We start from the raw sequence: 21339 nt of genomic DNA, 5'->3' as shown, positions 1-21339 counted from the left end.
ACCTACGCGAGCCGCTTTACGAGAGCCAAAGCCCACCACGTGCTGAAGAATGTTGACAGCTACGTTATTTACATAACGTATATATTCCATACAGCAGTCTGTCCAAACACAGCGGCGTGTGCCAGGGCCCGCGTTTTCCCAGAGCTTCAGCGCCGCGGCAGAGGTGACAGCGACTGCGGTCCCCGTGTCCGCGCTGCCCTGCAGAACTCAAGTCACGCAGAGCCACGTCAGAAATAGTTTGTCTCACTGAGGATCTTGTACCTGAGCTTGGCTGTGCTGTAGCGAACCTGTGCTGGCTGTGCTTTTGCGGGACTGTTTGTTTCCGTGGGTTTTTTTGGTTGGTAATACCGATTCCGCTCGCCCGCTTCGCCAGCACTGCGGCCTGGTGACGGCAGCGCCTTCCACGCTGCTTGGAGTGCGGGAGCGCGGTCGATCAACTGTTCTTGCCTTTGAACGTAACAAACGTTTCATTCCTGAAAGCGCCTGGTCGTGAGCCTTTCGAACCTGCTCTCTTCTCTTTGTATTTTTCGGTTTGACTCGCCCCTTCGCAGCTGGCAGAGGTTGCTCGTCTTTGCCCCCGTTCTTCCTCTTCCTCACCTCCCTGCAGATCACAGCAAGGGTCAGCGTTTCAGCAGCCGCTGTCCCCAGGCGTTGCAGTTCTGGGCGGGAGAGCAGGGGAGCGCCGCACTAAGCAGGGAGCCGTCGGTGCTCTGCAGTCAGCTTTCCCCGTGTCGTCGGCAGTATATCAACAACCGGAACGGCTCCCTCTAAAAATTGGCGCTGAGCGGGGCAGATTTCTTGGCCAACTCACCACAGCGACTAAAACCACCGGAGTGGCCAAACTGCCTCTCATCCGTTTAGGTGGTCTTGGCAGGGGAGGGAGGGAGGTCTGCGCTGCTCTTGTCCGTGCTGTGCCTGGTGCTGCTGAATGGAAACTTCAGCCCGGCGAGCCGCTGCTCTGGTCTCTCTTGCCAGCGCAGAATTCACGCACCTCGGTAACAAAGCGCTGCAAAGCGACAGGAGCTCGGGGCTGAAAGGACTTTGCTGCTGCGTTTTCCGTTGTTATGATAATGACACAACAAGGAAACTTCCCACTGCAAACCTGACTGTGCCCCGAGATGCTGTTCTAGTAAAGCTTTTCCATGACAAAAACCATCCCGGATGAGGACAAAACCCATCGGGGCCAGTGTCCTGTCTCCCACAGTGGCTGACAGCGGAAGCCTAGGAAAAACTGTCCCAAGTGTTGCCCTTAAATGCTTTTAGATGATGTATGGAATAATGCAAAAGACAAATGTAATCTGTCTTGAGCTAAAACGCATTTCTGACTTAGCGTCTCGCCTCCCCCTCCCTGCTCACGTCAGAGGTGATCGTTGCAGGAACGGTTGCTTGCTGCTCTGGTTATCGTTTGCAGGCTGGCGGGACCTGGGGACAGACAGACACGGTGGCCTGGGGAGGGCGCAGGGGCCAGCGCGCTGCTTTTTCCCTACGGAAGCGTATGTGAGAGTCATTGCAAAGCTGCTCGGCCTTCTGGCTTTTAGAAACTGGAACTTCTGAGAAGGAAAGGGAGGAAAAACGGTTCTGTGCATCTTCAAAGTCAGAGGAACCGTGGGTCATTTGTCACCGAGAAGTGTCCGGCCCCCGGTCGGTTGTTTCTGGGAAGCGGCAGCAGCCCGTCCGTGGTAGGGTCAAGGACCAGACGGGACGGGAGCCGGGCTGGCGGCGCTGGGAGCTGCTCCCTGCTCAAGCGCCGGCTCTGCCTGGTGCAGAGCTGAGAACCGCGTGCTGGAGCTCGGGGGCTCCCCGGCAGCTCCGGGTCCTTCCGTCCCGGGAAAGACCTTCTTGTGGCAGTGGTGCTGGGCGCTGGCTGGGCTCGTGGCAGCAGGCAGCAGCAGGCAGCAGCAGGCAGCGCTGGAGGCATCGCAAGGGACCGGCAGATGGAGTTTTCTCTTCAGCCTCCGTATCAAAATGTGCCTTTTTGCCAGTAAAAAGCTGCTGCTCCTGACTGCCAGCTCAGCTGGTTCCCAGCGGAGGGAGAGGCAGGTCCGTGCTCCCCGCTGCCTCCATCAGTCGTGACGGGATGGCTTTGGCGCAGCGTGCCCTGGCTCGCTCACCCAGGGCCACCGCGGCACCGGTGTTAAACACATCTCTGCCGGGGAAGAGAGGCAGACCCACGGAGAGCAGGTCTGTTGAGTAAGAAGGTGCTATTTTTACACAGCTACTTCTCAGACTGTAAAACAGCCCACACAGAGCGAGACCACACCGCGCGCGCTGACTCTCATCACTTCATCAGACGGAAACTCAGACGGCGAGGGTCTCGCGAGAGCCCGTGCTCTGCGGGGCCACCCCAGGAGCCGGGGAAGCGGCGCCGGAGCGAGGTGCGCTGCGTAGCCGGGGTTTGTTGTTCTTGCGAGGCCTGGGGAGCTTGTCGGGAAGATGCACCGAGCGTGGGGATGGTCGGTGCGACAGGGACAGCAGAGCCAGGGCCCGCGCTTAGGGCAGGGTTAGTCTTTACCTCCAGAATCCTTCCAGCCCCCCTTTCCCTGCACCTGGGGACAGGTACGTGTCGGCGTCACCGATCCCGTGTCCTCAATCCTGTGTCCGTCAACGTTTGCCAGGGATTCTGCCCTCAGTTTGCGGGGCCTGATGCGGGTTACGTGGGACGCAGCGATTCGGTGTGGGACCGTCGTCACAGAGCTTCCCCCGATCGATGCATCCGGACACCGCGGGGGTGGCAGACGCTGCAGCACGTGCTGCTGCTGGCTCCTCCGTTCCCAGAAAGCGGGCTCCCGGTGCCGGGAAAGCTTTTTGCTGGAGTGTCAGCTTTGAAGAGCCGTGATCTCTCAGCCCTGGGGATGGTCTCCTCGCGGTCAGAGCCTGGCCTGTCTCGGGGGAGCGGAGAGCTCCCGGCCTCGTTCCTCGGCACGCCTGGCCCGGGCTGCTCCTTTGGGGCTGTCGGACCCTACGGAGCCCTCAGCCCCCCGCATCTCACGGCAGCAACCACTGATCTCTGCTGGAGATGCTGGTTCCTCTTCCTTCGCCCCACAACGCACTGAGGAAGTTAAGGAAAACTGTGTCGCTGCAGAGAACCGCGCTCCCTCTTTCCTCCCCGCTCTGTCAGCGTTTTTCGATGGCAGACCTCGCCTGGGGCTGGATGTAGCTCAGCGGAGCGGGACCTGCGGGGAGGGGGTGACGCCTCGGCTGGGACCGCTCCATCCACGCTGCCGGCCGTTCCCGACGGCAGGATTGCGGAAAGTGTCTTAAATCTGACAGAGCATTTTGGGTGCTGAGTAGCGAGCATGACTTCGGACGTCATTTAAAAGCACAGACTTGGATAAGTGATTTATCTGCAGTGTGCTCGTGGGTCTTAGTTCTGAAAAAGTTACGGATCCCTGCAGCTCCCACCCACGTGCATGGGAGACGTAAGGCAGGAACGCGTTCATGGGCTGCAGCTTTCCTGCGGCCCCGAGCACGGTATTCCCAGAGTGAGGATGTTTGTTGTTCTGGCAGGGTGCTCGTTGCTGCTGCTCCGAGGCTTTCTGAGCGGCGACGTGACCTCGCGGCCTCTTTCCGTGCTCTGCAGCAGTGGCAGAATAGATTTGATTTTGTGATCTTCGTGGTGCTGCTGTAGGAGGGGAGCATGTAAAACCTCCAGAGCGGGGTGATTCCTGCGAGGTTCCAGGTCCCACCGAGCCGGCCAGGGACCTGGAAGTGCCGGTGCCGTGCCCGAGTCCGTACCCGCAGACAGCCCGTACCCCCAGACAGCCCGTACCCCCAGACAGTGGGTACCCCCAGAGAGCCCGTACCCCCAGACAGCCCGTGCCTCTCTGACATCTCCTCTCCAGCTGCCCATGCGGGACTCTCACCGCTGGTCCCTCGCGAGCAGCTCCAGTAGCCAAAAAGAACCTTTTGAGGACAGGACGAGGTGGATGGAACACGGGGTCACACCAGAACTGACGACTGTGCGATAAACCGAACCTGCTGCCACTAACGTTGCCAAATTCTGGGGCTTTTCGGCTGGGCCATGGGTCAGACCCCGGGCCTCTAACAAACGTGACTGTTCTTCCCAAGAGTGCTCATCAGAGCGCCTTGCAGGCTTTTCGGTGGCACCGTGAGGTTTCTGTCATCCATTTCTCTTACTCCGAAGCATCGTGGATATGAGTGCCACGAGCACCGTGGAGCCGGCGCGCAGGAGAACGCGGGGCCAGCTCCCACCTCACCGTCACCTCTGCGGCCCTTGCTGTCCCGCTTTCCAGACCACCAACCTTCTCCAGGACTGCTCATGCTCTGCCACCCACCTTGGTCCGCAGAGTTATCCCGGAGCTCTGTGGGAGGGAAGGAGCGATGTCCTTGGAGCTGGTTTGGTTCCCCCTCCCCGCTACGTGGAAGCAGCTTTAGTTCTCTCCATCGTTACTGGAAACTCCATCTCCTGATGAACAACTGACGTTTTCCCCGTTGCCGGTCCAGATGCGAAGGTTTTTTGTGGCCAGTAGTCCCTTTGAAATGTTTCCCCCCGAGGCAAGTTGTTGGAGGGAAGAAGGTTTGTCGCCCTTTCTTTGTTGTGTATCGGCAGCCGGGAGGTGACGAGCAGAGGCGGTCCTTACGTTCGGACCGAAAAAGAGTCCAAAGCCGCTTCCTGTGAAGGTGCAGCTGTGCCGAGATCCCTGCCAGCCCACGGCGGCTGGTGGTCACCGAGGTCCCGAGCCCCAGAGCCGACACGGCTTGCAGAAATCCTGGGGTTCCTCGGAAACCCACTGTGCCTCGCTCGTCGGGGCTGCTCGCCCTCGGCCCTCTCGGGAGGCAGAGTCCCAGGACCGAGTGCCGAGAGGCAGCGGCGGCGCCGCGGGGCCGTACCAGAGCACCGGAGCCCGCTGGCAGCTGGAGCTGGTGTCCGTGCAGAGCCGGGGGTCCCAGCCCCGCTCCCTGCTCGGGTCGTAGGAGGTTGCAGTCCTCGAGCGGGGAAAGTGCCCTTATAGCCCAGAACCCGCACCGATGGCTTGCGCTCCTCTTTCTTTCGCGCAGGAATGAACTCAACGACCATCTGGACACCATCGATTCCAACCTGGATAACCTTCAGACGATGCTGACCACGCACGGCTTCAGCGTGGACACGAGCGCCCTGTTAGACGTGAGTATCTCCTCCCTCCCGCCTGTCCTTCCGGCGCCGGGCCCCAGCTGCGTCTCGCAGCACCACGTGCGTGTGGCTTTGCAGTGGCAGATGGACCACGGTAGCTTCATCCATGAGTTTCCACAGCGCGCCTGGGTTTGCTTTCTTTCCCCGCACTAATCGTTCTTTCCTTTGGCAGCTGTTTAGCCCTTCAATGACGGTTACAGACATGAACCTTCCCGACCTGGACAGCAGCCTTGCCAGTGTGAGTAGCTGTTAAAAATCTCTCCATGCGCACGCAGCTGCCAGAATGAAGTGTGTCCTGCTGTTCCGCGGCAGCCTCTCCGTGCGATTAAAGGAAGGCTCTGACAGCCTCTGAAGAGCGGCCAGGCCAGCCCCGGCCCGAAGGGAGGGGACGGGGGAAGAGAGCGGGAACGCGGAGCCCTGCGCCGGCCGGGGGAGCCACCGAGGGGAAATAATTCAATTAGCACCGCGGCTTTCTCTGAGCGGCTCGTACGGAGAGCAGGGCTACTTCATCATTCATAGCGGGTTAATTAGGTGCTGAGCCTTCCACCTCTCACGTGAGCTCTGCCCCCTGAACGTGGAAGTGCACCGAAGCTTGGAGAGCTGCATGTGGTTTCCATAAACCCTCCTTTCGACTTTCTTAAATCGTCAGGAGGTTTTCTCAAGGCAAACTCCATCGTGTGCCGTGTTATTTATTTTGTTTACTTGCATATCGTCAGCGCTGAACGCTGCGCAAGGCCCTAATCCAGACTCTCCTTGCAAGAGCCAGTGTTGCCTGATAAAGCGATTTTTTCCCTAGATAATGACGATTAGTCAAACGCAGCATTTCGTGGCTGCGCTGAGCAGGCGCTTGGAGCCGCAGGGTGGAGGTTACGGCCAAAACTGGCGAGTCCCGGCCCCTCGGGGTGGCCGGGAGCCTGATGACGGGAGTGCTGCTGGGCTGGGGCAGAGCCAAGTCCTTCTTGCTTTGCACAAAATGGAACAGAAAAAAAGAAAAACTGGGAAGGAGAGCGAGATAAATGGCAGTGTGGATGCTGCCGTGAGCGCAGGAGAGGGAGTCTGGTCCGGATCGGACCTCGTGCAATTGATGCAGCGAGCAAGAGACCCTCGGCTCGGCTCTAACCCCTTCTCTCCCCCTCACTTTTTTTTTTTTTTTTTAAATCAGAAAAAGCACAAAGGGATCTTGTGGGTTTTTTCCCCCAGTGCAGAACAGGAAACATCCTGAAAGTTTTTGCAAAGCAGGAAAGCCCAAATTTATTCTCTTTGCTGGGGACCCTGCGCGCTCACAGGCGATGCAACGTGCGCTCTGGGGATGGCGGTGAAGAAGTCTTGATGCCGGTGTTACGGAGCAGGGCGAGCACGGATAGCACCGTGTCCCTCTCCAGAGTACACCTTTAGGGACCTCGGGGCTTGTCCTACACCAAACAATTCCCACGAGCTCTTTTGGGGTGCACCTTACCCCGCACTCGAGTGCGCCTGGGCTGGGGGGGGGCGATCCAGGAGCTGACGGTTCCCAATTCCGCAGCGTCTCTGGTGCTGGACACCTCTCTGCCTTTCTGCTGCTTCCCGCTGCTTCCCGCACCGCAGAGACCCGACGGCTGGCCGAGGTCTTGGGATATCTGCAGGGAAAAAGGGCCGTAGGGGGAAGCGCAGTGGTGCAGAGTGCAGACAAATACCCGCCCCGCAGGTTGTTTAACCGGGTTCCCTCCTGGCTCGAGGCTCCGCTGCAGCGTCTGGGGCTGGCTGGGCAGGGGGAGCAGCACGAGGGATTAGCGGGATTTGGGAGAGGAACGTGAGCAGTGAAGGTTCAGTAATGCAGAAATTAATTACTTCGTGTCGTTGAGCTGAGACTTACACCGTAGAAAATCTGGAAGCGGGATTTACCAAAGGAGTTTTAGCCGGTGTCCCTCGGCATTCACAGCTTAGCCCTTCGGCTCAGGTGGTGGCTGGGTCAAGGTCGTTTGTGTATTATTTTTCTCTTCTCTGTACCGTTGGGAGGGCTGTTTCGTTGGGCTTTGCCTTCCCGGTACTAAAATCCCTGTGCTGGCTGCACGTTGAGCTGGAGGCTTCCTAAAGTGTGGCCAGACGGTCTGCGAAGACCTGCGTGCTCACCAGCCGTCTGCTTTTACTCGGTGCCGGTCGCTGTAAAAAAAATTCCGGCTCCACATCGAAATACTCGCTAAGGTGACTCCCCGGTGGCAGCGGTACCGTGGGATCAGCAGCCGACTGTAAATCCAGAGAGGGAAAGCGATCCCGCGAGAGAGTCTCTGCTCAAGCGTTGTCTTCCCAGCGGCACCGGTGGCGAATCCCGCTCTGGGATCGGCGGGCTCAGCGCCGTATTCCCCAGATGACGTCAGCTCTGGGGGCAGTGGGGCTTCCCCCCCGGCTTTGCAGTGGGCAGAGCGGTTTTTCCCGCTTCCGAAGTTTTTCTCCCTTTAGCACTCACATCTTGGCCCGTTCCAGCCCGGTCGTGCCCGTGGGACAGGGGTGGGAAACGGGATCGTGTCCGCAGCCGCAGCGCGGGTCGCTCCGGCAGCTTGCCGGGACCTGCGGTCCTCAGGCGCCTGAGTAGCAGTAAGACTTTCAATAAATAGCCATAAATTTTAAAAAATAAAATAAAATGACTCGTGCCAAACGTGTCCTGAAGGCTTTCCCTCGGGATTTTAGATCCCGAGATGCGGAAAAGCTCCGTGCTGTGATGCCAGGGAGCGTTGCGGAGCGGGACCGTTGCATGTCGAAGAGAGGAGTCGCGTGCTGCCTGAACCGGCCACGTTTGCGACCCGGGAGCCGTGGCGCTCCGCACCGGCTGTAAACCTCCGAGGATGTCTGTCTCTGCCGCAGCGGGGCTTCGAGGCTGTAAACCACGATTTTCTTTGCACAGCGCGTGCGTTGGGTCGGTCCCGAGGCGCGCGCAGAGAGGACCCACGCGCGTCTGACCCGCGCAATGCACTTACCCGCCCAACTCTTCTCCCCGCAGATTCAGGATCTCCTTTCGTCCCAGGAACAGCAGAAGCCTACCGAGACAGAGGCCGGCACGGCGGACACAGGTACCGGGCGGGCGACTCCGCGTTCAGCGACTCGGTAGCACGAGAATTGCGGCTGCGGGAAGATCATTTCTCTCCCAAAAAGCATATTTGGCTGAGAGAGATGAGACTGTTACGCTGGGAAAAGAGAAAGCACGGAGCGGGGGTCTCGGCTGTAGGTGTAAATCCGTGACGGGGGGGATGGAGAAGAGGGAGCCAGGTTCTCCTCAGCAGTGCCCGGGGACAGGGCAGGCCATGGCACAGACTGAAACCTATCAAATTCCATCAGCACACAAGAAAACGCCTTTTTTTTTTTTTTTTTACCGTGAGGGTGGTCAAGCTCTGGCACAGGCCGCCCAGAGAGGCTGCGGAGCCGCCAGGCTTGGGGATAGTCGGAGGCGGTGCTGGGCAGCCTGCGCCAGCCGCCCCTGCCTCGACACGCTCGATGTCCCTCGTGGGATTTCCGTCTGCGTGGAATCGCCGGGGCTGTCGCGGTGCTGTTCTTCCTTCAGGGCAGCAACCCCAGCGCCCGGCTCTGGGCTCTCCCAACCCAAACGTTCGGTGATTCTGCGGCTCTGCATCCCGCAGCCTGGGCAAGGCGTCCTCCCTGTGCCGTCGCTGCGTCCGCTGGGCACAGAAAAGCCCCTGGTCCCTCAGGGCATGTCCCAGGGAGCGGGCTGGAGCCCTATGGAGGTCAACAGGCAGTAGGACGGGAGGAAACGGCCTCCAGTTGTGCCGCGGGAGGTTCAGACGGGAGCTCAGGAAACATTCCTTCACCCCCAGGGCTGCCAAGCGCTGGAACAGGCTGCCCAGGGCAGCGGTGGAGTCACCGTCCCGGGGGGGATTGAAAAGCCGCGTCGATGTGGTGCTTGGGGACATGGGTTAGTGGTGGGCTGGGCAGGGCTGGGGCAGCGGTTGGATCCCTCACCTCAAGGGGCTTTTCCAGCCCCGACGCTTCCATGATTCTATATTCTGTACATCTAAAGTCTTGTCCCTCACTGATGTACCAAAAGGCCTTGCCTCAGTCCCGGTGTCGCATCGGTTCAGTGACGAGGGACGCTGGCTCTCCCAGGTAGCGATGGTTGATGTTGGCGGTTTCAAGAACAAAACCCTGTCGCTCCTGTCCTCCTGCCCGGCGCTGGGTTCGCTGTCCCCCCGCCCGGCCCGGCTGCCCTCGTGCAAACTCTCTCTTTGCAGGAAAGCAGCTGGTGCACTACACGGCCCAGCCCCTCTTCCTGGTGGACTCGAGCGCTGTCGACATGGGGAGCGGAGACCTGCCGATATTCTTCGAGCTGGGGGAAGGACCGTATTTCACGGACGGAGACGAGTACTCAGAAGATCCCACCATCTCCCTCTTGTCGGGGACTGAGCAGTCCAAACCCAAGGACCCTGCGATATCCTAAGGCCCAGGGCAGGGCGGACGAGAGGAAGAGAGCGGAGACGCACTAAAGGGAAATCCAGCCGTCAGCCTCCTCGCTTTGCACAGACATTGAAAGCTCTAAACACCCTCTGGTTCATGTTTGCTTCCCCCGGCACTGTGAGGATTTCATTTGTGTGTGTGCTTAATGAGGTGTTTTGAAATCTGCTTTAGATTCTAGCCACCCAGCGCTCCTCCAGTTTGGCGGCCGTCGGGGGGGGCCCCGGGCTGTGCAAGAGCCCCCCCATCGCGTGGTCGTCTCCCGACCCGCCGCAGAGGCTTGGACGGGCACCGCCGCGGTGCCGGCGAGCGGGCAGGAGAGCCCGGCCGGCCGCAGAACAGCCGGCCGCGACGTGACGCTTGCCTTTGGTTCCGCGCCCCTGCCGAGGGTGGCGGCCGTGGCCCCCCATGAGGCTCCGGCGGGGGGCACGGCCGTGGGACGCTTCCTCCCGGCCGGGAATCGGGGCGCTCGCCGGGTGTGCAGACGGGGTAGCTTTTCCGAGGAAGGGAGTTCCCCCCCCTCCACCCCTGTCCCCCTTCCCTTCTCGCCCCCGGAGAGGCGGATGCGATGGTTTTTAAAAGAGAAATAAAAGTTTGCCGATCTGGCGCCGGTGGGTTGGATCCCGTTGTGGTCTCTGCCTTGCGGTCCGATCCCCGAGGGTCTCGGCGCGCGCGTGCCCCGGGGCACCCCGAAGCCCAGCTTTACCTTCTCTTTTTATTTGCTCTTGCTCTGTGTGTTTCTTTTTATTTGTTCCTTTGGTTTTGTTTTCCTTTTCGCTTGGCAGTAAAAATTTGTACATTTACACTTCAGATTGTTAATAGTAAAAACTGTATTTTGAATTTTTACATGAGAGAAGAAGAACCCACTTCTATCTATATATATATAAATATCTCTATATATATATACATACAAATATATATAAAACAAATGGTCTGTCACCTGGTGGCTTTTCTATGGTTGAAAGCTTTATTTTTGTCATCTGTTCGGGAAGCGGATGGGACACAGGCCCAGGACTTGTCCCCGGACGGACACCCCGCGCTGTGGGGCCAGGATCCCGGTGCCGGTGCCTTTCGGCGCCAGAGGTGTCGCCACGCTTCTCCCGTGGCAGCCAACGTTGCGTGTGCGTGTTTGAATGCTCCCTAAATCCCGGGCTGGGCTCCAGGGCCGAGTTTTCCAGGATGTTTCAGAGGAGGAGACGGCAGCGGGGCCCACACTGACGCGCCAGAGGTGTGCTGGGCGCTGGGCGCACCTTCGTGGTTGGGGTTTTTTTTATAAGAACAATAAAATCTTCATTGTTACGTTCAGAGCGTTCGAACCTCCCTCCGTCCCGCTCTCCTCCGCTCTGGGGTGGTCGCACGTGCTGCTCGGTCACTCCGACGGCACCATCTCGGCGTTGGGGTCCGAGCGCAGCCGTGCTGCCGGTGAGGACTGGTGCGGGTGCAACGCCGGGAGCAGCCGGTGCCCGCCGCAGCGCCGCTTCCACCGCCTGGGCTCAGCCTGCGAGGGCAGCGCGGCCGGGAGCTGCCTGGCCGAGATCCATCACGCGTCGCTGCCCTCCCTGATGAGACGGGACGTCGTGACGGGCCCTGACTTCGTCCAAAACGCAGCGCCTCGTGTCTGAAGCTCCCCGCCTGCGCGGGGGGGGACGAGGGGACGGGCACGCTGGAGTCCCGCCAGGGTCACGCACGCCCTGAAACGCACCGTCGGGTGTCCGCTGTAGTCGGGTCACTTGTTGGTGCTGCCGAGCGTCTCCAGTCCACGTGAAGGTGCTGCCTGCTCCGGGGCTGCCGCGGTGACCTGCTCTGCCGCTACGGAGCTGCGGGCAGGGTGGCCCTGCAGAGCAGAGTGTCCCTGGGGGGTGGGGGACACTCGGCACCGCACCCCCTCTCCAGCTCAGCCTGCTCAGCGGTGCGTCCTCTGCAAGCGGTAGTGGCCTGTCTGGTCAGGTCCTCTGCCACCGCTCCAGGGAGAGAGGGGACACGTCCCGCTCCCGCAGCCGCCGTGTCAGCCCCCCGGGACGCCCATCTCCCCCACTCCCTCCCTGCCGTGCATGCCGGACGTCTGCCCGTGCTCCCTCCTCTCCATTTCCAGCTTTCTCCAAGTTCTGCCTTTGGGTTTGGGGTTTCGGTTGTTTCCCCACGTTGTCCCACCACACGCCCAAACTTGTCACCCCTCTGGATGTCTGCTCTGCCAGCGCCGGGTTTGTCTTCCGGAGCAAGAGCCGTGCCAGGAGACGGGAATCGCTACGGCAAGGGGACGATGTCGCGGTCGATACGAGACCCGTGTGTGCGTTTGCAGGTCTGTGGTGCCGTGAGCTCGGCCCGTGTTGTGGCTGAGGGGCCCGACCCCGTGGCTCTGCCGCCCTTCGCTGCGGTGATGGAGCAGGAGCGCTCGATCGAGAGTCGTGTGTCTGGCGACGAGCAGAACGCAACTGCCTTCATCAGCCCAGGCGTCATTAAGCAATTAAAAATGGGCTGGGTGACCGCGTCGGCGGTGTGCCCTGCAGGGACCGGGGCTCAGCCCGCGCTGTGCCGCAGTTCCACGTGTGGTTACACCGACGGGCGGACCAGGCTGCAGGGACGCTGAGGGACCCACGGTGCTGTCGGGTGCCAGGGATGGGGAGCTGGACAGTCCCGCGGGACGGAGGACGTCTGGGCACGGGACGGAGCGCTCTGCACGGGCACGTGGCGAGAAGGATGAGGGAGCATCGTGCTCTGCCTTTGGGATCGATGCAGCGGCTGGAAACGATCCTGTTCCTTGAGAAGGTCGTTATAAACACAGAGAAAGCGTAGGAGCCAACAAAATTACTGTACGCCGGGGTAACGCTTCCCAGAGAGGGACACCCGCTCTGCGTGGGGATGGCAGGGGAGCCAGTGCTCGCGCCCGCCCCGGGAGGTCGGGGCAGGAACCGGTGGCTGGAAGCCGAAGACGGACAAGTTCAACTTGGGAAATCAGGTTTCTGATGCCGCAGTGTTTGACCCCTGGAGTGACCCATCGGCCCTCCCCTGGCGCCGTTGGCTGGGGCCGGCTGCTTTTCTGGCAGGAGCTCGGCTTGACATGGATCACTGCCCTCCCCGCCGACGCCGGCAGCAGCCCTCGCTGCCCGAGGATGCCCGGGGTGACAGCTCCATGCTCCCTGCTTCCTCCAGAGCCGGCATTTCCCGGCTGTCCTGAGCGTCACCTCAGTGGGACCGGCTCGAGGTGGTCCATGTGCAGCTCCCGGAGCTGCTGCCGTGGGGGGACACGGTGGGGAGCGGGGAGCGGGGGTGGTCTGGCCACAGCTCAGCAGGATGCTGGATGGCCGCAGCACGCGATGCCGTGCGCAGCACTTGGTGCTTTTGGGGTTTCCCCCATCTCGTACCTCCGTTGGGGTCCTTCTGTGCAGCCTGGTGCATCGGTGGGTGCCTGCAGCCGGGGAGGGGGGGTTCATTCACGCTGGAGCCGGCGGTCGGCTGGAGCGGGAGATGGTGGAGATGCCGGCACCAGCACCTGCCTGGGCAGGCTCCACTCCGGGCTGGTGCCGTTGGCCGAGGGCAGAGCAAAGGGGCAGGAAACCTCTGGGCAGGTCCCCCCGCATTTATGGGGCAACATCTGGGGTAAAGCTCTTCCTTCCACGGCCCTGCTCGCCTCGGGACGGGGCGTCGCGGTGATGCAGCTGCGTGGCGCAGGGCACGGCCGGGGGGCAGTGGCCCCTCCGCAGCCCCGGGGCTGGGGGTCCCCCGAGTGCTGCAGGAGCCCCTCGCTCCGGGCGGGCCGTAAGGATCCAACTAATCGTGTGTGACGCGGGCGGCCAGCTCGCATGATCTCATCCTGGCTAATGAGGGAAATGTCTGGCAGGGCCGAGCACCGCCACTGGAAACTTCCCCCCGTAATTCATCACCCGCCGCCGGAGCCGCCTGCATCCCCCTTCCGCCCGCTCCAGCTCGTGGTAACCGGAGCCGCTGAGCACCGCGCCGGCAGCGCCGTGGGGGACGGGGCCCCTCGCGCTGCCGCCCCGATGAACTGCGCTTGGCCCCAGCGCGGCCGGCCAGGCGGTGGGAGAGGGTCCCGAGCCCGGCACGAGCGTGGGACGGGGAGGCACCGTCAGGGGCTGCCTCAGCCGGGCAGGGACCGAGCTGGTGTCATTAAAATCATTAAAAAGCTTTTTTGGCCTTTATGTCGCAGGTAATGGCGACGTGTCCCTGCCAGGGACGGCTCCAGGACGGCCAGGAAGGGGCCGGGGCGGCAGGGACACGACCGCGGCGAGCCGGGGAGGGACCTGCCAAGAGCCAGGCTGAGCTCGGCCTCGGGGGAGCCAGCGGCGGGGCCCGGGGCCGTAAATCTCTGGGGAACACGGCAGGACCGCGTCCCCGGCGCGAAGAGATGGGCGCCATCAGGGACGCGGGCGATGCGCCGTGGGGCAGCCCCGACCGTGGCCGTGCCGGTAGCTGCCACCGAGAGCGAGGTGTGCGGGGAAGGCAAACAGCCGGTGCTAATTCCCCGGTTCGCTTCATCACCTCCCGGCAAACGGCAGCCCGGGGCCCCGCGCCAGAGGTGGGACCGAGGTGTTTAATGGCCCTTGATAGTTTTGGGGGGTTTTTCCTCCCCAAATTTTGTTTTTCTTGAACCCGCGCTAACTTTTGGCATCCGGAGCAGGCACGGGGCAGGGCCGGGTGGCCTCTGGAGCCGCTGCCGGTGGGAACAGGCATCTGCACCAGAGGGGCCGGGGATTAGCGGCAGGGCCAGGCCGGGGCTCACGGGGATGGGGTTTCACGCCTTCATTAAAGGTGTTGGCAGAAGAGCGCATTAACGAGCGCTGCTGTTGGCCGGGGCTCCCCGGGTGCGACGCACACAGCGGTGCCGGCTTGGCACGCGAGGGGCCGGTGTTGGGGCTGGGGGGGTGTGCGGTGTGGGGGAAGACGTGCTGGGGAGGGGCCGGCGGCAGCGCTGGCCGCTGGGGACCGTGATGGAAAAGTCACGGTGCCGTCGCCCCAGGGCTGGGGACAGAGCCACCCCGCTCTCCCACGGCCACGGGATGGATCGTGGGGAGCCCCGTGGCAGCCGGGGCCTCACCAGGGGTCCGCACCCAGCACCCCCGCTCTCCGCTCCCCCACCAGCCCTGGCCATCCGACCACCAGCCCCTGGCTGGGCAGACCCCCAGCTCCGTGCCGGGGGGCCGGTACCTCCATCCTGCACCCCCATGCATCCCCCCAGGGTGCTGACCGGCAAGGGGCTGTGGCCACACTGCTCCCACCCCAGGCAGGGGGTCCAGGGGCCGTGGGGTGCCAGCACCCCGCTCCACCACACCACGCGGCTGCTGCAGGGACCTTTATTGGGGCAGGACGGAGGGGCACGGGCGGCCGGGGGCTGCTCTGCTCGCAGCCCCCACCACAGGGGCACATGGAGGGGTCCGGCCACCCCCACGGTCCCTGTCCCGCAGCAGACCCCACTCCCCGGGCATCCCGCAGCCCCCGAACCCCCAGCGAACCCCCGGCAGCACCGGGGTCCGAGGGGAGCCGTGCACCATGCCGAGGTGGGGGGTTTCCCCGCCACGGGGTGCAGGCTGGGCCGTGGGGCTGGGGCGGGGGCTGCGGGGGCCACAGCGAGGACTGGCGGGGCACGGAGGGACCTGGGGCAGGAAGGACACGGAGAGGCAGCAGGAAAGCTGGGGAGAGGACGGCATCCCAGGAGGCGTCTCCAGCGAGGCTCGGCCGTCTCAGATCCCTGGGGAGGGAGAGGCTGCGTCAGCCCCCGTGCGCCCACCACACGCACCCCGTCCCCGGCAGCGCTGCCGCCATTCCCCCCCCGTGCCACCCCCCGGCCCCGCTGGCACCTTGGGACGCCAGGGCCTCCTCCGAGTCCACGTCGTGGTCCACTCCTGCGGGCAAGCAGAGAAGCCGGGGCTGGGGGCAGGCGCCAGCAAGGCCCCCACCCACCCACGATACGGCCCCCCGGATAACGGGGCACCCCCCGATAATGGGGCACCCCCAGCTCTGGGGGTAGCTCCGGCTAATGCTACACCCCCAACTGATGGGGCACCCCTGGGACCGCAGCAACGCGCAGGGCACCGGGCCAGCCTCCACCCCCCCAGGATGCTCAGGACGGCCCCACGTCCCCGGCTCGGGGCCCCCCTGGGCCGGGTGCTGAGCAGGACGCAGGGACCCCCAGGGGGGCGCTCAGCCGGTCGGGGGCAGCCGCGGGACCTCACCCTCCTCCGACTCGTTGGACTGGACCGGGACATCCACTACGGGACCTGCAGGAGGGCAGAGCGCACGGGGTCAGCACCCCACGGGCCGGGAGCAGGGACCCCCCCCCCGGGCCGCAGGACAGAGCGTCGGCACCCACCGCCCCGGGCCTCCCCGGCGAGGGCGTCCATGCTGAAGGAGCCGCTGTTGAGGGCGTCGAGGCTGGAGGAGTCGCTGCTGAGGGATTCCCGCGTCGAGTCGTCTGCGGGCGACCGCTCCGCGCCCTCGAAGCTGACGGAGGTCAGACCTGCGGGAGAGGTGAGCACGGCCGGGCTGCGCACGAGTGTGCGAGGGGTCCCTGTGTGCGACGCACGGGGCGGGGTCTGCCAGGCGGGGTCCGCGCGTGCATCACGGGGTGCCTGCGCGCAGGGCAGGGGGCTGTGTACACGGGGCGGGGGTCTGTGCCCGTGTCGGAGGGTCCCTGTGCACGGGGCGGGGGTCCGTACCTTTGCCCAGGCGCTGCGCCGAGGTGGTGAGATCACCTGGGGGAGGAGAGGGGTGTCAGGAGGGGCCAGGGGACAAAGACCCCCGGGTCCCACCCGGATCCGGCCACCCCTCGCCCTCGGTGAGCCCAGGACGCTCGCAGAGAGCCGCCTCCCCGTCCGGCTCCCGCGTCCCCGCGCCGACGCTCACTCTCTCCGGAGGCCTCCAGCTTGGCGGGGCTGACGGGCTCTGGAAGAGAGGGGCAGGGGGACGTGAGCCCCGCGGCGCCCACACTCTGCCCCCCCCACTGCCAGCCCCCCTCCAGGCCTTGGCCGGGAGGGAAACTGAGGCACGGAGCGGGCAGGTCCCAGCTCCCAGCTGGGCGATGCCGGGGGGCTGCGTGGGGCAGGGTCCCCCCGCGGCGCTGGCCCGGCCCCTGCCCCCCTACCTGGCGTCTGTCCTTCTGCAGAAAGGGCCACGTCCAGGGTGCTCGCGGGCTCTGCGGGGACACGGGGGGCAGACGCGGGCCAGGGAGCACGACCCGAACACCGCTGCCCCGGGGGATCGGGGGCCAGGGCGGGGGTCCCCAGGAGACCCCCGGGGTTAACACAGCCCAAACCCCCTCCCTTCAGCCAGATAGGGATCCCCCCATGCTGCTGGGGTGGCAGCACCCGCTGGGACCCCTGCCCTGGGCACCCAGGGTGCCCCCAGCGCTCTCCCCACGGCCCCCCAGCCCCCTTACCATCGGCCATCACGGCGGCCAGGACCAGGAGGACGACCATGGCCAGTGCCGGGGCCCTGCGCAGGAGACGCAGCGTTGGGGGACCCCTGAACCCCCGTAGCACTCCTCGCTGCTCCTGGTCCTCCCGCAGACCCCCCAGCACCCGCACCGGCCCCTCCCTGGGGACGCCTCCCTGGGGACCCCTCCCTGGCTCCTGCAGGACCCTGCAGCCCCCAAGGTCCCCGTCGCCCCACTTGGGGCAGGGTGTGGGGCCGTGGTCCCCGTCCCCGGGCTGGTGTCACCCCACTCGGGGCAGGGTGTGGGGCTGCGGGCAGGCTGGGGGGGAACCCGGAGCATCCCGTGCCGCAGCCCCCGGCCTCGGTGGCCCCCGTGCCCTGGCCTTGTCCTCCGCCTGCGACGGAGCGGGGCCGAGCTGGGGGCCACCAGCCTGCGGGCAGGAGATGCTGCGGCTCCGTGGGGGGTGCCAGGGGACCAGCCGGGGTATTGGGGTACGGGCTGGCACTGCAGGGGGGACGGCCACGTGCCAGCGGGTCAGGTGCAGCCCAGAGGTGCCCCCAGGACTCCCCAGTGCTCCCCAAGAGATGCTCCCCAGGACCCCCCAGTGCTCCCCAAGAGATGCCCCCAGGACCCCCCAGTGCTCCCCAAGAGATGCCCCCAGGACCCCCCAGTGCTCCCCAAGAGATGCTCCCCAGGATCCCCCAGTGCTCCCCGGGAGGTGCCCCCAGGGCCCCCCAGTGCTCCCCGGGAGGTGCCCCCAGGACCCCCCCCCCAGCGGGCAGCGTTGGGGTCCCGGTGCCCCCGGTTTCCCCTCGCCCCCCCGTGCCGGGGCTCTCACCTGCGGGGCACGGCCATGCCTGCGGCTCCGGGGCTGGCGGCGCTGCGGGAGCGGCCCGGCGCCGCCCGGGGCCGTTATAGCCGCATGGGGCTGGGGAGGAGCCAGGTGGCGCCGGGCCAGCCAATCCGCCGCACCGGCACCGGCACTGCGGCACCGGGACCGGGACCGGCACCGGGACTGGCACCGGGACCGGCACCGGCACTGCGGCACCGGGACCGGGACTGGCACCGGGACTGGCACCGGGACTGGCACCGGGCACTGCGGCACCGGGACCGGGACTGGCACCGGGACTGGCACCGGGCACTGCGGCACCGGGACTGGCACCGGGACCGGGACTGGCACCCGGCACTGCGGCACCGGGACTGGCACCGGGACCGGGCACCGGGACCGGGACTGGCACCGGGACTGGCACCGGCACCGGGCACTGCGGCACCGGGACTGGCACCGGGACCGGGACTGGCACCGGGCACTGCGGCACCGGGACCGGGCACCGGCACCAGCACTGGCACTGGGACCGGCACCGGGCACTGCGGCACCGGGACCGGGCACCGGCACCGGGACTGGCACCAGGACCGGGACTGGCACCGGGACTGGGCACCGGGACTGGCACCGGTACTGCGGCACCAGCACTGGGACCGGCACCAGGCACTGCAGCTGGGCGCCGGCACCGCAGTACTGGCACCGGGACCGGCACTGCAGCTCCGCACCAGGCCCCGCACCAGTGCCGGTACCGGCAGCACCTGGGAGCCCGCACCCCTGCGGGGACCCACAGGCCCAGAGCCCCAGCACCCCTGCGGGGACCCACAAACCCAGAGCCCCAGCACCCCTGCGGGGACCCCCGGGCCGTGGCCAGGACCCCCAGCATCACCTTGGGGGTGCCAGACCCAGCACCGTTCCTGGGTACCATGGCACAGCTCTGGGGACCCCCAAACCTGGAGCCTCGGCAGGACCCCCCAGCACCATTCTGGGGACCCCCCGGCCATGGCCAGGACCCCCAGCACCACTTTGGGGACCTCAGGCCCAGCACCACAGCTGGGTCCCCCAGCACAGCTCTGGGGACCCCCAAACCCAGAGCAACAGCCGGGACCCTCCAGCAGCACTGGGCGTGCTGGGGGGTGCTGGGCACCCTGTAATGGGGTGCTGGGCGTGCTGGGGGGGTGCTGGGCACCCCTGGCCCCACACACCAGCCCTGCCCCCCCCCGCAGGGGGCTGCCATCGGGGGTCCCCACCCACCCCCCGCTCCAGGCGGGCAGCACCCCTTTCCCCGGGGCACCCCGACCCGCACAGCCCCCCAGCCCGGCTGTGGATGGAGCCGGGGGAACGGGGGGGGTTGGGGGTCCCGTCCCTGCCCCGCACCCCCCTCGCCGCCCCCAGCCCGAACAAGGGCCCTTTGTGGCCGGGGCAGCTCAATGTCCCTTTGTTCCCCGGATTAAGGGGCTGCGGGCCGGGGGGGCCAGCGCCCAGCTCCGGTGTCAGGGGCTGCGGGGGGCCGGGGGGGCGAGGGGGTCCCACCGGGGCTGGCAGCTCCCGGCCCTTTCCCCACGGGGTGCCGGTTGGCAGCGCCGGCGCGGCCACGGGAGCTGGGGTGCTGCCGGCCACAGGCCACGCGACCCCGCCGGCCCCGGCCCCTTTCTTGGGGCACCCTGGTACGGCAGAGCCCCAGCTGCCGCCGGCACAATGCGTCTTTATCCCGGCGTTGTGCCGCCGCCGGGCACCGGAACAATCTGGCCGCGTGGCCACGTCCTGCCCATCCGGCATTGGCCGTCCCTGGCACCGGCCCCGTGTCCCCACAGATGAGCTGCGGGTGGGGGTCTCTCCTGCACCCCCAAACCCGGCACCAGGCCCCGGTGAGCCAGCACAGCCCTGGTTGAGCTGGTACGGCGCTGGTGAGCTGGTACGGCCCTGGTGAGCTGGTACGGTCCCGGCAAGCCGGCACACTCCCTGTGAGCCGGTAAAACCCTGCTGAGCCAAAATGGTCCCAAGGAGCCGGTACAGTCCCGGTGAGCTGGTACGGGCCCGGTAACCCAGTATGACCCTGGTAAACCATTAAACCCAGTGAGCCAGTACAGCCCCGGTGAGCTGGCATGGCCCTGGTGAGCCGGCACAGCCCCGGTGAGCCAGCACGGCCTCAGTGAGCCACTGCAGCCCCGGTGAGCCGGCAGAGCCCCGGTGAGCTGGCAGAATCCCAGTGAGCTGGCACAATCCTGGTGAGCTGGCACAATCCCGGTGAGCCGGCAGAGCCCTGGTGAGCTGGCAGAATCCCGGTGAGCCGGCAGAGCCCACCTGTCTAAACGCCCAGGACCAGCCCCCCAGTCCCCGCGGGCGGTGGGCTCCCAGGGCACCCACTGCCTGGCCCGGCTGCATGGGTGCCGCGGGGCCCCGGCCGTGGCGGGTGCCGGGGTGCTGCCGGAGCGGGTCCGGTGCTGCCGTGGGGGGACGCGGCAGCCCCCCGTGGGGCAGACAAGGGCCCTTTGCCCGGGCTCAATGCACCTTTGTTCGCCCGCGCTGCGCTTCGGGGATCAAAGCGGCCGGCGCTGACCCTGAGGGGGGACGCGGACCCAGCCCCCCGGGGGCAGCCAGGGGTGGCAGCACCCCCCCCCCGCCGCAACCCGGCTGTGCTGGTGACACCCCGGTCTCCAGGCTGGGTCCCCACTTTGGGGTGCTCTCTGCCCCCCTCGGGGTCTCCTGCCCCCCACTTTGAGCCCTCGGGGTGCTGTGGGTGCTCGGGGGGCCGTCAGGACCCCCCACCCTCTCTGGGCACCCCAGGGTGCTGCAAAGCGGGGCAGGGTGCAGGGGGGGCCCGAGGGGGTCCCATGGGAGGGCCCAGGGATGGGGTGTTGGGGGGGCACAAAAGGGGGGGACGACTCTGTGGGGAGATCCCGGTGTCTGAGGGGGTCTCAGTGTTGGGGGGTCCCCACTGGGGGGGATCCCCAGTGCTGGGCTGTGTCCCAGTGCAGATGGGGGGGGGTCCCAATGTTGGGGGGGGCAGAGTGTGGGGAGGGGTCCCAGTGAGGGGGACGGGGCAGGGGAGGGTGCTGGTGCCTGCGGGGGGGGGGGGGTGTCCCAGAACAGGGGGTGCCCATGCGGGGGGGGGGGGGGGTGTGCCCTGCCACGGGTGCCCACACGGGGCCCCCACCCTGGTGCCGTCGGGTGACCCCGCAGCGCCTGACCCCTCGGCGGGCGTCACCGTGTCACCGCGCTGTCGGGGACGGGTCCCCTGTCTCAGCTGCTGGCACCTGATGGGTTTTGCTGCCAGGAAGGGCCCCCGGCCCCCCCGTGGTCTGGGGACACCGGGCTGGCTGTGGGGACGGGGACACGGGGACGGGGACATGGGGACAGGGATGGGGACAGGGACAGGGGGACAGGGACAGGGGGGTGGGGACATGGGGACGGGGAGATGGGGACATAGGGGTGGGGATATGGGGTTGGGTGCAGGGACACAGAGATGGGGAAGGGGAGGTGGGGTTGAGGATGGGGAGCACTGGTCCCAGACCTGGGAGCAGCTGACATACTGGGAGCAGTGGGAAGAGTGGTCCCAGACCAGGC

At 65.5% G+C, this 21339-nt stretch overlaps 2 protein-coding genes across 4 annotated transcripts in view; both read left to right on the top strand.

Moving 5' to 3' along the window:
• Positions 1 to 10378, top strand: part of HSF1 (heat shock transcription factor 1) — a 66870-nt gene extending 56492 nt beyond the window's left edge. For 2 of the 3 annotated variants that reach the window (XM_075743017.1, XM_075743014.1), the window contains 4 exons: positions 5020 to 5125; positions 5304 to 5369; positions 8106 to 8175; positions 9349 to 10378. In XM_075743017.1, coding sequence (XP_075599132.1) covers positions 5020 to 5125; positions 5304 to 5369; positions 8106 to 8175; positions 9349 to 9554 — 448 coding nt within the window. In that variant the 3' untranslated portion in view covers positions 9555 to 10378. The remainder of the gene's footprint in view (positions 1 to 5019; positions 5126 to 5303; positions 5370 to 8105; positions 8176 to 9348) is intronic. The other variant, XM_075743015.1, reaches the window with a different exon arrangement.
• LOC142600269 (casein kinase II subunit alpha-like) overlaps positions 1 to 21339 on the top strand; it is a 170977-nt gene that overhangs the window by 125779 nt on the left and 23859 nt on the right. The gene's annotated exons all lie outside the window — the stretch shown is intronic.

The sequence above is a fragment of the Balearica regulorum genome, chromosome 2 (genome assembly GCF_011004875.1).
Source record: "Balearica regulorum gibbericeps isolate bBalReg1 chromosome 2, bBalReg1.pri, whole genome shotgun sequence".
Taxonomy (NCBI): Eukaryota; Metazoa; Chordata; class Aves; order Gruiformes; family Gruidae; genus Balearica; species Balearica regulorum.
Note: the sequence above shows the minus strand (reverse complement) of the source record. Positions and strands in the feature narration are given on the sequence as shown.